This window comes from Alosa pseudoharengus, unplaced genomic scaffold (assembly GCF_046254945.1).
Source record: "Alosa pseudoharengus isolate Yale_2024_CS ecotype anadromous, Long Island Sound unplaced genomic scaffold, YU_APseudo_1.1 YU_APseudo_1.1_scf_8, whole genome shotgun sequence".
In the NCBI taxonomy this organism is placed as follows: domain Eukaryota; kingdom Metazoa; phylum Chordata; class Actinopteri; order Clupeiformes; family Clupeidae; genus Alosa; species Alosa pseudoharengus.
Window position 1 is genome coordinate 34,505,880 of NW_027468870.1, and position 16,643 is coordinate 34,522,522.

General features: G+C 42.8%; 1 protein-coding gene across 2 annotated transcripts; it reads left to right on the forward strand.

The window, feature by feature from the left end:
* The first annotated feature begins 149 nt into the window (after window positions 1-149).
* zbtb44 (zinc finger and BTB domain containing 44) lies at window positions 150-15,675 on the forward strand. 2 transcript variants are annotated; one of them, XM_076273459.1, is made up of 6 exons: window positions 150-480; window positions 4,499-5,624; window positions 9,179-9,263; window positions 9,935-10,086; window positions 10,516-10,816; window positions 12,337-15,675. In XM_076273459.1, exons 2-6 carry the CDS (start codon window positions 4,529-4,531, stop codon window positions 12,710-12,712), a joined length of 2,010 nt encoding a protein of 669 aa, XP_076129574.1. In that variant the 5' UTR covers window positions 150-480; window positions 4,499-4,528; the 3' UTR covers window positions 12,713-15,675. The 2 variants fall into 2 exon arrangements, with proteins under 2 accessions (XP_076129574.1, XP_076129575.1); XM_076273460.1 differs by having other exon boundaries at window positions 10,516-10,599; window positions 12,337-12,453.
* Window positions 15,676-16,643: the final 968 nt, after the last annotated feature.

Below are 16,643 nucleotides of genomic sequence, written 5' to 3' on the forward strand. Positions count from 1 at the left end.
TTTCTGTTGTTTTCTTAATAAACACAAAATAAAATGTATATCCTTTTTTAAAGGACTGCACCAAAGATAGGATTATGCTAATGGGAAAAAATGTGAAGGAAAGATTGTTGTCAGTATTGAGCGCGTGGCATTCTGGGATAGAAAAACAAACCGCTGAATTTGCAGCCCACTGGCTTCCCGCTGATGGGATGAAAAAGCTGCAATATCAACAGATAAAGAAATGTGTTTTACTTTTTTTATAGTCTTTTACATGGCATGGTCTCTCTAGACCACTAAAAGCGAACGTGTGTATGATATGCTTGGATGAATTAAGCAGAATGTTATTAGAAGCACACGGTGAGACTTGCAAGCTAGCTAGCGTTAGCTCCTCAGCTATCCATTAGTTTTTTTTATCGGAGCTGTTAGCACATATGCCCGCTAAGAACTGGATTGTTATTCGCCTCAACTCCAGATATTTTTTCCTTCGTTCTGCTTTGTTCGGTAAGCTCGCATTTCCCTGTTTCTACTGTGAGCATATTGGTTGTTGTCTTGACTTGTAACAAAAATACTTGCGTGTATCATTGGTAATGAGCTAACTAGCGGGTAGCTAGCCAGACCACTGGCTAGCAAATTAGGTATGATAACCAGCTAAGTTGGCGTTGACGATACTGAGCGCTGCTGCTAATGGATCCGATTAAATAGATCGAATGTTATTGTCGACTGTCAGTGCTGTTGTGTAGTCATTATATCTTAAGATGTTTTACAGAAATGATCTTGGTCAGTCCGAATGCGTTTGGTAAAGTTAGCTGATTAAGATAGCCTCTCGCTAGCTGGTCTGATTTAACTACTGTTTGGAACTCGTGTTTGCATTTGAGAGGAGACCACGGACAACATGAAATGTTTCCAGTTTTGTGGACAGCTAGCTAGCTTGTTCGGTCACACACTTTCATTTTATTGATGAAGGGCAATACAATTGCGTCATCGCTTTGGTCAGTGTTGGGTTTGTATTGTCAACTTCAACCAACTCAAATGTCAGACGTTAGCTAGCATAGCCAACGTTCGTAAACCTGCAAACAAAACATAGCCCATAGCGTACTCATGTGGAGAGTCACGCCCCCTTTGCAATCTTCCATTGAAAACAATCTAGGAAATCTGATGGAATATGTCGTATCTTCAGTAGATACTATTTCTTTAATTCATCTGTGATGTTGATACCATTACCATCAACGAAGTATCATTCCAGCTGTCAAAATACGGCTCGATCACACTGCCTTATCCCTAGAATCATTGGGTTGAAGGGTTTGCAAAAAAAACCTTTTACAAGGCGATTCCTTTGTCAGTCCGTAATTTTACTGACTTGTATTAGTAGACTACAACCTCCACGATGTTGAAGGTAGACGTTCAGTAATAAAATGTTGCCTTAACTTGCATTATAGGTCTGTAGGCCTATTAATGTTATGCCAAGACACCGACCCTGATTGTAGCCTATCTCTGCATAGCCTGCATTGGGTGCACTTTCAGTGAAGCCTCTTGCGTGTGTTCCTTCTTGCATAAATGGCCTTCATACTCATAGGGTCTATATGCTGTAAATGCAGTTGGTCACAATAAATAATATATAGTGAGTAGGTTGCATGCCTGAGATTAGTCTGAATTCTATTTTTGCTTTTAGATCAGCTTTTATTTTTAAATACCATTTATGCCAGGTACAGTACAGTAATGCAGTGCAAGAACATTAATGTACATGATGACATAAATGTATGCTTGTTATTCTCAAATGAAATGCAGTAATAGCAGTGATACTCAGATGGTGAAGTCAAAATCTGTGGAAGCCATATTGCTGAGCCCCATGTCCCCAGTGACCACTGGAAAAGGATATCCATACAAAATAAATATTGTGTAAAAATAAATATCATTGTTAAGCATAGAAATAAAGATCACCATGTCATTTTTCAGAACTGAATAACATGCTCTGCTCTTCTATAGCAATCTTAATAGTTTTAATGTGTCACCAATATGTCTGACTTTATATACAGTCAATTATACAAAGATAATTACTTAGTGTACATCACCATTAAGGAGTCAGTCTAGAGTGGAATGCTATGACATGAGAGCAATATTTCAAATGATAAATCGTCTACACTTGCTTAAAGGTTAAATACCACACAATTTTTTGACAAATTCAGGGAATTTTTTCCTCTCAGTCCTCTCGTTGCCTGTTAAGTGTTTGAACATTAAGTTGTTCAAGCATATTTCTGGATCTGTAAGGGAGATACAAACATTGTGGCTCAGACTGAACCATAGTCTCCGCCAATCTCCACAGTGTTTCAGGGTCAAGGAAGGGAGGGGTATAACTTGATTGGCTGCTGAACTCGCATATCAGCAACTATTCACTGTACTGAAGTCAAATCGCAGACTGTATAAAGTGCTCCTCTTAGGTAGTTGCTCTACTCCCCTATGTGGTCATGCTGGCCAAGATTAGTAATACTGGGTTCCCACTCTAAGTCAAATGTAAAATTCCATGACTTTTCCCTGACTTTCCCTGACAAAAAAACTTGAATTTTCATGACCTACTAAACAATGAATAGTACAATATACCAACCAATGATTTCAGAGCAGTCGCGTAGCGTTCAAGAATCTTGTAGAATCTTGAGTGGGAGATGAATAAATGGGCATTGAATAAACAAAGTTGGGCTACTCAAGCAAGCAGTAAAGCGAATAACCAGATATACACCAATTCCGTGTGGAAACTGTATTAATGTATTTTGGCAAGTACATTTTAAACTGCTACAACTAAATTCCCTGATATTCTATGGCTTTGCCCCAAACTTAATTCCCTGACTTTCCATGTCTGGAATAGACTTTCCAAAATTCCATGATATTCCAGAAATTCCATGACCCGTAGGAGCCCTGTTAATATAAATGTCAGAGCCTAAAACAGGTATACGAGAGAACCCAAAATAGGTACATGAGAGCTTGTGTACGCCATCGTTATTGCAAGTTGCAACTGAATTGCAGTGTTATGAAAGTGAAACAATAATCACCATCTAATTAAAGGTTATGCTAGCACTTGTTATGACACATGGTTAGTTTCCAGTCAAGGTAACACTTTCAGATTTTTTTACTTGAATTTTACAAATAAAAATGTGTGATTTTTTTTTCATTTAGTCATTCCATTGATTGTTGGTTTTGAATTATTTGAATGATATAGCAATACTTCCAAAAGGCTTAGTGTGACACCTACTAGTCCGACTCCAGCTGAATAGGGAAGGGAGCATATCTGCTTCATTCTTTTACAACATGGATTTAATACCAAGAAGTAGCCTGCCATTAGAGAGACAAAGACCCTAACTGCTCAACTGAACTCTCCTCCATCTGTCTCCGAAGACCTATAAAGCTTTTGCCATTAAGGAATGGACTATAGACTTCTGCACATCTCAGAAATATTATTTTCCAAAGTATTTGGCGAATCACTCTGGATTGGAATGAGTTTGTTTCTGAAATGTACAAGGTCTCATAGTGGTAAACTTTAAAGTGCATGGGTCAGGTAGTGTTATCCTTTTTGTAAAAAAAAAACAGAGAGAGAGAGATTCTGACAGACCCCTAAGCACACCACTATGCCTGAATTTAGACAAGTGTGCTGCTGATTTCTCGCAGTCTGTCATGTGAATCCAGGCAATGCTATGTAAATTCCCAGCAGATGTTGTGTGAGAGACTTTGTTTGGACTCGAGAGAATTACAGAGCCGAATGCTGCGAGTGTTTCAGGACTTAGTCATACTTCAGCAAAACTATCATATGAATTCCAGCCGAGGGTTCAGTTACAGTAACCGTCCATATAGACGATCAGATTTGATGAGTAATACTATGAACTCAGTGTTCCCAAGGACATATTTACACTGGTTTTCGCTTCAATTTAACCATTATAGAGCTGCTTTTGTACAACCATATAATATATAATATAACCTAAACATTAATAGGTAAAGTCTGCCATAGATTTTTGTCCACCATACTATTGTCATAGCACATTTACCAATGTCTCATTTCTTTCAGATTACTGAGCGATCCGAGTCAGTTTTTCACAGTAACTCTTCTCCCCACTCCCTTCTCCTCTGTCAGCAACACTGGCCAGCTGTATCTTTTTGTGAGACCAGCAGATGACATAAACATGTTCATCAAACTTTTTTTTTTTTTTAATTGTTGGCATGCTTGTAAGAGTATTGACTGACATATCCTCATCATTAAGGGCAGAATCCGGCAAACATGACAGAGAATTTAGGAGAAATTTGGAAGTCCAGTGTTTTTTTGAAGCCTAATATTTTAGAACAGAAACCACAAAGTGAACTTTAAATGACATGAAGCCAGAAAGCTATAAAGGCAGTTTTTTTTACAAATGGCCACAAGATGTATGTCTTGTGGACACTTGCACAATTAGGTAATGATTATACTGTGAACTCGTATCCTTTCTGTAATGATGCACAGGCTCCAGCTTGTCACTGATAAGGTGTATTTATGTTTTTGTAGGATCACTGCCCATTTTCTCCAGTCTGAAATATGGGTATTAAGACCTTTACCCACAATTCCCCCAATCACAGTCAGGAGTTACTGGACAAGTTGAACGTCCTGCGAAGCGAGGGTCATTTCTGCGATGTCACCATCCGCGTCCAGGGCCAGCTCTTCCTGGCTCACAAAGTGGTCCTGGCCTGCTGCAGCGACTTCCTGCGGGCCAAGCTGACTGGGAAGGCCGGCGACGATGACCGTCAGGGGGAGGAGGAGAGGCCCGTCCTCGACCTGCACCACGTGACGGTGGCGGGCTTCGCGCCCCTCCTGGAGTATGCCTACACCTCCACGCTGTCCATCAGCACTGAGAACATCATCGACGTGCTCGCGGCCGCCAGCTACATGCAGATGTTCGCCGTGGCCAACACCTGCTCGGAGTTCATGAAGTCCAGCATCCTGTGGAACCCCTCGGCCGCGGGAGCCAGCGGCGGGGCTTCGGGGCCCGGCCAGGACCGACCCGGGCCCCAGGAGGCCCCCGAGGGCCAGGCTGGGGGGTGCCTGCTGGCGCCGCTGGACACGCTGTCGCCCTCGCCCGTGTCCTCCGAGTGCAGCATGGTGGAGCGGAACATTCCGGTGTGCCGCGAGTCGCGTCGCAAGCGCAAGGGCTTCGCCAGCCCCCAGCCGGCGTCGTCCTCCTCGCCGCAAGTCCCCAACCCGTCGCCCTCGTCGTCCTCCTTCCCCGAGAGCTCGGCCCCGGCCGTCGACCCGACGCTGGCGTTCACCTGGACGTACCCGTTCGGCATCGACCGGCGCTTCGCCGCGGAGAAAGCCAAGCTGGCCGAGGGGCTCCTAGAGTCGTCGTCCGGTGCCGGGCCCGACCCAAACTCCCGAGCGCTGGTGGAGTACCTGGCCTGCGAGGGGGCGCGCAGCATGGGCATGGCGGGCACGGACAGCACCGGCGGCGGGGAGGAGGAAGAGGAGGAGGGCGTGCGGGTGAAGGTGGAGCGTCTGAGCGACGAGGAAGTGCATGAGGAGGCCTCACACCACCCGGTCAGCGCCTCCCACAGCTCCCTCAGCGACCATCAAACCGTCCCGGGCAGTGAGCACAACCAGGAGGACCTCCTTATCAGCCCGCAGTCATCATCAATAGGTACACACACACACAATTCTTTATTTGAATCTAGTGCTGGTAGGGTTGCAAAATTCCGGGAATTTTCAAAGTTGGAAACTTTCTATGGGAATTAACGGGAATATATGGGAATTAACAGGAATAAACGGGAATGAATGGGAATAAACTGGGAATTTTTAATATGGCAAGTTAGTCTATAACAGGGAACTTAAATATAGTGGACAAAACCCCATCTTGCAGTCTAATATTAATTAAAACAACCTGATTTAATACAATTTCAATCAAATTTCTACCCTGCACATATGTCAATCACATGCACCCAGCAATCGGCATAGGCTGCTAGACATAAAGGAAACCTATGTCTAAACCTATATGGAAAAAATGTTCCAACCAATCGGATTTTGTTGTTGAGTGGTGTGGTGTATCTTGGGCAGTTCAGTGTTGCTAATTTAGCACGCTAGTAAACCATAGGCAGAGAATGGGATTCCCGCTAGCATGCTAGCTAGCTTTGTATGCTAAGCTAAGCGAAAATACCAACATACAAATCATATTGCTTATTACGAAACAAAATGTTAATGTTTGTATACGATACAGTTTGTATGAATTACCCAAAATTCCCAGTTAATTCCCGTAAATTCCCATTAATTCCCATAATTTCCTTTAATTCCATGAAAGTTTCCAATTTGGAATATTTACAAAATTCCCCAACTTAACTTCCCATGGTAAGTTTCTGGAAATTTACCGGAAATTTTCCGCCCCTTTGCAACCCTAAGTGCTGGGCGGTATGACCAAAAATGTATATCACGGTATTTTTCTAAATTCTTACGGTTTCACGGTATATGACGGTATTTTTTTTCCCATGCATAATCAGATGTTCACAGCATTTTCTACAGGTTGAGAGAGGAATTGCTGCAGTACATTGACTAAGGATGGTCTATTTTACTGTCATGATGTAGAATAACTCCACACTAGTGGTAATGCAGTTTTGCATGGCCCCAGAAAATGATGCTGTTTACAAAGAGCCACTCATGATTCTAATGAAGAATCTAATCAGAATGCAAAGACAATTGCAGTCAAAATACAGAACTTTTACTGTGCAAATTTCACAAACATCTTGTAGCCTATAAAACCAATACAAAAAGTAGTGCATACTTTTTTGAAAATTATACAATTTAAAATGAAACCTCTCTGCTAATATGCTTACTCTGTCAAACAGGCCTATCAGAAACATGCCTTATTGTTATTATGTGGTTTACATGACGTTAGTGGTAGGCTAACGTTAACTTCATGTGGATGTGGATGTCTTGTTAGCCTGGCATGAGCTTCGGTTCGGTTCGCTAGGCAAAACATTAACAAAAAAGTTCGTTTTGGTGCACTGATGACAGTCAGGATCATTTCTAACTAGCCAGCTAGTATTGCTCAGTGCATGTCTATAACATGCTTTACTTGCTACCTGGATAATTTCAGCGAATATTCTCAAAGTGAGATGAATGATAAGCTCATTAAACTTCACTGTGTTCGGTGGGTTGCTAACTAACGACATCACCTACTAGCCAGCTAACTACAGCTGTTAATCTCAATAGAATTTTCGTGACGGTAAATCCCTTTCAATGCAGTATCCCTTAACGTTTTTCCTTAACTAAAGAAACAATTTAAGGTATTCTGTGCAACACCCTTAATTATCACCCGGAGAGAAGAAATACTCTTTTCTGATTGGCTGGCGGGTGGCCTTTAATTCTGAATAACAGGACACCGTTCCATATCAATGCTTATGAATGGTAACTATAACAACCATAGTAGGACTACGGTTGCAGCGCTCTAGAATATTTTGGTTGCAGGCTTCCCAACAATGGAATCAACTGTAAACAAGCTAACTGTCCATGCTAAAGTTGTACAACAAGCTGAACTAGTGAGCTTCTTTTTAAACAGAACCGCTTGTTTCCAGTGTTTACAGTGGCAACCGGGTGATAAGCGGCATAACGGCCTTCGAGGTGTGTCCAGTTATACGGAATTAATGGACTTGGGCGGAATTAATGGACTCCGCTGCGCGTCGGGGAGTTTTTGCCCCTCGCCCTCGTCCATTAATTCCGTATAACAGGACACCTCGGCGGCCGTTATCCCTTACATAAACCTCTTATCTAAGGAGAAATTAAGCTTTAAGGGTCATACTTCAGGGGAAAAACTTCAGGTGTTTTGTGTTTACCCTCACTATGCCTCGCAGTGGCATCATGCGTGCTTGTGAAATAAGTCCCGTCTGAAACACTGTCGCGCGGCGCAGCGTTCCAAACGTTGTGTAATCAAATACACCGGTATGGCGGTATATTAAAAATTCATATCATAACGAAAATACACACCGGTATACGGTGTGAACCGGTATACCGCTCAGCACTATTTGAATCCAGCAATCACATAAGGATTCAAATATTTTCACACACACACACACACACATACTTTCAACAGCCCTCATTATTTGAACATCATCATATCTGAAGCTCACCTACTTTACAGTCTGTCAGTATGTAGATAGTGGCACCTCTAGTGAAATAAAACCCACAGCCACAGTTCATATACTGGTCATTCTCCATAACGGTAGACGTGCTCCAGCATCAAAATTGGAAGGTCAAGTCTGGAACAATGACCTCATAGTCTTTCATTTTGATTTCAAAATCATGTGCTGGAGAACTACAGAGCCAAGACAACAAAAACTGTCATGTCCAAGCGCGTGTGCCCATATAAACGTTATGAGTGTATGAAGCAGGCATTCCACCTTACTTATAGTATTAAGGAAATTAAATTGGATTTACATTTTCGGTGCACATGCAGGAGTGGAGACATTGGTTGCCCCGGCGCCCAGGACAAAATATTTCCAGTTGTCTCAACTCATCATAAGCATAAGTTGTGTGTTGGACAACTAGGAAAATGAGACACGTTAATTTCCCCATTCCTTTGATCCTTCCGCCCTGTCTCCTCTTTTTAGTAATGTATTCTTTGAAAGGAAATATTTCTGGTAAAAATTACTATTAGTCAATGACAAATGTTTTGTTGTTAATGCTCCATTGAAAGTGTAGCCGCCAGAGTGGAAAGAGCTGTTTAATTGGGGATCTGAAACTATTTTCCATTTAAATGATCTGAATAGTGGTGTATTTAGCATACCTCATTTGAGTTATAAAAAGTGTCGTAATGTCAGTGGAGGTCAGTCCAGTGTCCCACACGACGACATCGTTGCTGAAAACAAATGGTGTGAAATATTAGTTACTTTATGTCATCAAGTCCAGCACCAGGATTAGACTCCAGCCAAATGCTAGCCTACACTGTCACATGTTTCAATTTCATATTAGAAGGAGAACCTCAGATATAGTACATATGAAGCAGAATATCTCCAAAAGATGGCCAAGCACGTTAGTTGTCCAGCAGACAACCATATGAATTCAGTGTTTGTACGCCTGTGGAATGTAAACTTGGCCGATGTATTTTAAACTTACTGGAACAGGGTTAGTCAATGTGCACCCTTTCCTCCGCTGCGACTTGCAGATGCTCAGGGCGGCTTTTCTCTCTCTCTCTCTCTCTCTCTGCAGGCTCCATAGACGAGGGAGTCACAGAGGGCCTGCAGTCCATTCAGGGGACGCCCAACACCACGGGTCACATGGAGGAGGACGAGAGGCAAGACATTTTACTTAACTTTTTTTTTTTTTTTTTTTTTTACAGAGTGTCCTTTTACAACGTCTCGCTTTTATAGTTTCACGAAAAGGACCCCTCCAAGGAGAGGCATATTTTTTTTTCATTGTTCCTGTTTCCATCCTTTCCTCACTTATACAATGTCCATAAAGAGTGGAAGCTAATGTGATATTGTCGTGGCTTTTTTAGAGGGCAGACCCGACTGCCAACAGGCCAGAAGCTTTTTGGCCCGTATGCTGGAAACTTCTTGGATCTCGGGTTTCGTGTTGGAATAATGGCAAAAAAATGAATTGTCATGATGCAAAACAAAAGGGGTGGAAGAAAAGCCGCGGTCATCTAAGCCAGTGTAGCAGTTGCTTCTCTTCTGACCGTTTTTGAATGCATGATTGAAACCTTGCTGATCTTTGCTGGATTAAGATAGGACACAGTAAAAATGAAGAGATTATGCTGTGTGAAATCAAACCAGGCTAACACAGTAGAATACCAATTTAGGTAAACAAGCTCCAGTTTGTTCTTGAAGAAACTATAAAAAGTGTGCTGAGGGATGTGAGGCCTCTCGCCTGCTAGTTGTTTTGCCGTCCTTTTCGGAGAAGCACATCTGTTTGATGTCATTTCCCGTAACATGACACAGCGTTGGTTGTTCTTTGTGTCCCCAGGCTGGAGAACGTCCAGTACCCGTACCATCTCTACATCAGCCCGTCTAACCGGCCCGGCATCAAGGGACCAGCGCGGCCCTTCCAGTGCCCCACATGCGGGGTCCGATTCACCCGCATCCAGAACCTCAAACAGCACATGCTCATCCACTCTGGTGAGGACTTTTCTGCTGATATGCTCCAACTACTGTCTGTATTCCATTCCCTGCATTCTGCATCAGCTCTCTCTTTGTTGCCCCAGTGTCTGTCTCTAGGTCATTGGGTGTTGTCAGTCTGCATCAGACAGTATGTCTGTCAGAATTACTGAAATAGTCTGTTGTAGTAGCAATGACCATCCTCCATATACTCTACATTTCCTTCCGGATGGATAAAGTATCTAGCTATCTATGCACTCAAGTATGTCATTTTGAGTTTGCCTGCTTGCCTGGAATCCCCCCCCCCCCCCCCCCCCTTCTCTTCAGAGTTTTGTCTATGACGACATTCTGACTCCCACATGACACTGGACTCTGCTTCTCTCTCTCTCTCTCTGCCTCTGTCTTTCTGCCTCTCTCTCTCTCTCTCTCCACTTCCATTTTCTTCGACAGGCATTAAACCCTTCCAGTGTGACCGCTGCGGGAAAAAGTTCACGCGGGCCTACTCCCTAAAGATGCATCGGCTGAAGCACGAAGGTAAACGCTGTTTCCGGTGCCAGATCTGTAGCGCCACTTTCACTTCCTTCGGTGAATATAAGCACCACATGAGGGTCTCCCGCCACATCATCCGCAAGCCTCGGATTTACGAGTGCAAAACATGCGGCGCCATGTTTACCAACTCCGGCAATTTAATCGTACACCTGAGGAGTCTCAACCATGAGGCGTCAGAGCTAGCAAACTACTTCCAGACCAGGTGAGGCTTTTGGCAAGCAGGGGCACAATAAAAAGAAAGCACCTTTATGAAAAGATGCATTAACACTGAGGGAACACACGTCACACACACCACCACCACCCCCTCCTCCCCATTTAGAACAGCAATGCATGTTAAAAATGATGTACTTAAATAAGGTCTTGAAGTTTAAAAAAAAAAAGTCACAGTTGTTGCTACAACGCTTGTGCCAGAAACGTAGTTGTAAACATTCTAAAAAGGAAACATGTTGTTCCCAAATGCAATAAAATTACAAAAGACAGTCGTTCATGGTGGCGCAACATCTGGATGGCTCTTATCTGGATTTGTTTTACTTGCCAAAGGCGCACTTTTATCTGCATATGTTACAGCTGCACATTAATTGGCTAAGTAATGCTGTCTGGGCTTTCTTCTAAGAAATGTCTTTTTTTAGCAATGGCTTTTTTAAATACCAGGAAAAATTATGCTTCTGTTTATACTATGCAAACCATATCCAAGTTACTTATTTATTCTTGTTGAACTAAGCAAGCTGTGATCCAATCTGATTTGTCCATTGTATATCTTGGGTATCACATTGTTTTTTTTTTTAATAACATTGGTTTCACTTTTTTGGCTTATACCTCATTTAGTGGGTAGAATATCAAAAATAGATACCAAACATTACCTCAGACTGGCTAGTCTGATTTTACATTGATTCAGCTGTAAGGTCATCACTGTAGCATTTCTTGTCGACATTGAACCACCCTCTGTTGAGCAACCGCAGACACCTTGAAATAGTGTCGTTAGCGTAGCCGTAGGCATGCGTAGCTCGTGGAGCCTCACTCTTCAGCCACGCTACAGAGCTCCCCTCTCGTCTGGCCTCCACGACCCGTCTGAGTCCAGCAAAAACAAACACCGGTGGGGCCGATGCTCACAAATGCAGGGGGAATGAGGCAATGTGTTGGCCCTGGCTCCATTTAAAAAAAAAAACACACACGAAACCCGCGCCGCACGACTTGCGTACGTGCGCTGGCAGGCAGTCAGGGGCGCCACTTTCTGCGTCCTGATACCCGTGTGTGTGTGTCTCCGCTCAGATAACGAGGAACAGCCGCCGCTGTCGGTCCCCTGCTGGCGCCCGAGCCAGGTGGGCTCTGCCGTCTGGCTCTAGCCATCATGCAGCAGCGCAGCCACGCGACCGTGATGTTCCTATAGCCCCATCCTTTTAATAAGCAAACACATAAAACATACCTGGAGGGGGAAACCTCAGCAGATGTGTGTGTGTATATATATGTGTGTGTGTTTTCAATTCTACACGAGTGGGTTTTTTTCCATACCATTAGCATTGGCCAAGCTTGCTTTTATAGGCGTTTTCTCCTCTTTCAGGGTTGAGTAGAGAGTGAAGGGAGGTGCAGGGAGTGTTTTTCCTGACAGGTATGTGGCGTGGTGAGATGATTGTGTGTGGTGTGCTCTCTCTCTCTTTCCCTCCCTCCCTCCCTCCCTCCCTCCTTCCCTCGCTCCTTCTCTCATTCTTCCTCACGCTGCCCCAGTGAGTTCCTCCTCCCCGAGTACCTGAGTCAGATGCAGGAGGAGTCGCTGGGCCACTTTGAGATGACGGACCAGGCGTTCGAAGGCGGCGGCGGCAGCTCTTCCTCTTCCTCTGTCCAGATGCCCGTCATATCTCAGGTGTCCTCCACCCAGAACTGCGACCTCCATCCCTCCATGGCCCCGCCCGAGGCCCCGGCGTCCCACGGGGGTCAGGGGCGTGGGGCGGCAGCAGGGGGGGAGGTGGTGGTGCTGTCGGGCGAGCCAAAGACCAGCGTGGCCATCCACTCTCCGGAGGTCCTGGAGGAAGAGGAGGAGGGGGATGGAGAGCGGGAGGAACGCACAAAGAAAACAGCACTTGTGTCCATTACCATTGAATAAGATGTGATGCTCCCATATCCACCTATGTAGAATACATAAGAGCCCCCTTTGAGTCACAGTACAAGAGTGCATCCTGGATAGTGATCGTGTTGGGGCTTGGCAGTCATACACCATTTTTGTTTGTTTGTTTTATAATTACTTTTTTTTGCAGTGATTAACGTGGCTTGGTGTAATGGTCATTGGTATTGTGGTTGCATAGGAAATGACTGATTAACACATTTTACGTAGGATTCCCTGCAGTACATATTCCAAGTGCACACTGGATTGTGATTCTCTTTGGAGCTGGCCACCTTAAGCATATTCCCATGCATCAAAAGCTCTAGTCTTTGTTGCTCTGTGACAGAATAGATGGTGAACATACCCTGAGATATCCTTCCCCTTGCAATTGTTGTCAACATTTGACTTTTTGCTGACTGTCTTGTGAAATTGTTTTTACTTTTTGTGGGGATTGAGACACAATGATTATTGTGAGAACATTTTGTGATTTGTATTGTTTTTTAGTTTTTAAGAAATGCGTTTGTCAGATCTTTCTTTTTCAGTCTGGATGTGTTAAAGCGCCTTACCCAGTCCTGTACAGAAAAAAACTGTATTGGGAATCCATTATGTGATGGATGCAGATTGGCTTATGTCCTTTGTTACTTTGAGGGCTTTGCTTTGGTAGATAATGTAGCATGGCCAAAATAAGGGACTGTACCACTGAGCAGGCCTATGACATGTCCCCATCCCACTTCAACCCCTTTCCTTAATAACAGGACTCTTTCCAATAACGTCTCAATAGGTTTCGTTTTGGAACAATTTAACTATAGACAATCTCCATGTGGTTGATTGAGTCAAACAATCATGCAGACTTTGTGGTGTTCACAAAGAAAATTGTCGTGTAGAGGCATATTGGATTTGGATAAGAGCTGTGACACAGTTTTAAGCCTTTGTGGAAACCATTAAATTAATGCATTTTTGCAGAGCTGTATGTGATTTCATGCGAAACTGAGGTAGTGGAAGTGCAGGCCTTTAGGTCCTGGTTAGCTGTCACTAGTGTCTTATTTTTGAAGTGGAAAAACTATAATCTCATCCTGCTGTCCAGCTGAGAAGCATTGCATGACTGACTTTGTGATACCTGCTTCTCTTGACGCACACACTGAAGCAGTTAGAATAGTGGAATCACTATTGTACGCTGAACTGTACGCTCATTTAAAATTGAAAATCCCCCAAAAAAATTTTTTTGACTGAATAAAAATGAAATTAAAAAAAGAGCCGTAATTTGGCAGCAGTCACAGCTAACCTGCACTGAGAGGGGTTTCTATTGGCCCTGGGTGTGCTGCAGCTCCTGCTGCACAAAACCCTGTGTATCCCAATCACACTTGGGTGCAGTTCCACACTGGGATTGTTAAGGTGTGTGGACATGGTCAGTCTTGAATGTTACATGTGGAAAGATACAGTAGAAGTGAAGTATATAACCATATTTCCAATTTGCAAGTTTCTTAAAGACTATCTGTGCCATTCTTTTATTTGTGCCTATTCCTAGCTCCCATTAAGTCCTGTTTACTCAATTAGGAATGCAAGGATGCAATGTTTTTGGTGATGTGAGAAAGCTTTTATATATGTAAAATCCTTTAGCATTTACTTGACTTCTTTAGATATTTAATATACATATCTTTGTGTCTACCATTTGCACAGGGCAATCATTGTTAAATGCTGCTTAGTTATAATGTGATATTTTTTAATGTGATGTTTTCCAATATTTCAAGAAAAAAACAATTTCTCCCTTATTGTGCAATACAGTTGTTATACAGTGTACATGTTTTGGAACATCATGTAAAAAAAAAGAATGTATTGTTGGTTGTTCGAAATAATGAGCAATATGAAAGTGAAAGTTGTGAATATTCGAGTTGGTTGGCACTTCCTTTCTTAAAAGTTGGTGGTTGGAGGAGGCTGGCATAATGAACTAAAATGTGACATTTCTTCGGTTAGTTTTCGTTTTGCGCTTTTGTGTCTGCACTTTGAACAGAAGCTACAGGTGCAGAGGGTTTCCTGCAGTGCGAGGGGGATCGGGGAGCCCTTCCTCTGATGTCAGCGGTTTTAATATCCCTCACTGTACTGTACCGTACCGCATCCTGTATGGTACACTAAGCTCTATGCCTGAGAACTCTGCCTGTGAGATAGTATGAACGCCCTATTTTTATTAGTAGTAATGTGAATTGCGTGGTCGGTGCAGTTACGTCTGTCATTTTTAGCTTCTGGTGACGCACTCTCTATAAGGTTTCAAATATTGCAAATATCACTGTCCCAGACCTCACTGTGGTACTGGCATGTTTTCCCACACAGACATATTAAAAATACCGGGAAAGAATACAGAAAAAAAATCAATATAGCATGGTTTACTTTCTTGGCTGTTTTGTCAGATATGTGCAACTACGTTTTTGTATACAGTAGTGCATCTCTGTAAAATGCTTAAAAGCAAGAGGAAATGGTATTCAGATGTCATGACACATTTTGGTCTGTTTTTTGTATTTGTCATCTTTCAAGTATAGAACTTTGTATATTTCTATTATCAATGTGAGTTTCAATAGTCGATGGATTTGAGCCTTACTATTCGCTTTGTGACAATGTCTTTAAAGTGTTCCTGTATAGTTTTATTTTCTAAAACCTGTTTTTATTTGTAACTTGTGCCTTTGGATATTGAATCGGTAGTGCATTTTAATAGTCATGAACATCCATTGCTATGATTCATATCACAACTACAAATGCTGGTAGTGCTCTGATGTAGCTTGTAACCTAAAGTATTTTTGAAGTGCTAAACTATATTTTGTTTGTGTGCATTTTTATTTTAATATCTAAAAATGTGGTGACTGTTTTTTGTAACTTTCCAATGGTTTTCATCTTGAGTTACCGTGCCAGTGTGTTATACTGAACCATGTTTTGTATAGACAATGTTTTGATTGAAAGTAAAGTCATGAATAATCTTACCATTGGCCTCAGAATACCAATCATTTGCAACTGACACAGTGGCACAGAATCGGGTGCCAGTGAGGGCTTAAAGGTGCAGTTAGCGATTGCACGTGATTTCAAGCCCATATCATTTTTTGTCACATTCTGCAATCATCTCCTCACGATCCGCTAGCTGCCCAATTCAGTGAGTACACTGTAAAAAAAAAATCAGTTTCTGTAGGCAGCCCAGGCTCCGAAAGCTGGAAACAAACAAAGTTGGGGCAGCCTGTCCCCCGCAACAAAAACATTTCATTTGGTCCTTGGTTAAAATATAATGTACGTTGTTTTGGACAAAAGCGTCTGCTAACAATTGAAAATATAAACATGAACAAACGCAACTTCCTGCATCTGCATCTTTAAGCCAGGTGTAAGTTTAGCATGGGAAACCAGTTCTTATGCACAGGAGGAAGACTCATTTGGACTGACGGTGTCAGGAGTGCTTTGAGAGGCCGAAGATGAAAACATGGAGTAAATCGCACAGCTGCACAAATAAATGATCACTTCAAGGGGGTGCATGATGTGGGGGGATTGAGATTGAGAATGCGGGAGTACTAGGCTATGATATCAAGGCTATATTTTTTGCAAAGTCCAAACACCTGTTTGTGATTTGGTGTCCTCTTACGTCATGACCCTCACATCAGCCTTGTTGCACGTCCTGCAGGTCAGGAGATGGGATGGGGGAAATTGGGTCAGAGCTACAAAGTGGGTCACGCTCCATCGGCCCGTTAATGGATTCAATTAAGTGGCTTTATGTCGTTTTCACTGAAAATGACCTGCGTGTAAAAAATCCACCAGTCTTATTTCCTCAAGTAGAAACTATGCATCATTGCAGCAACTTTATATGAGGAAATCTCTGAATTGGGTCAACCATACTATAACTCAGTGGTTAACACAACTAATTGGACAGAACTCAGAGGAATGTAAAACACCACACCCTTACTCTAAA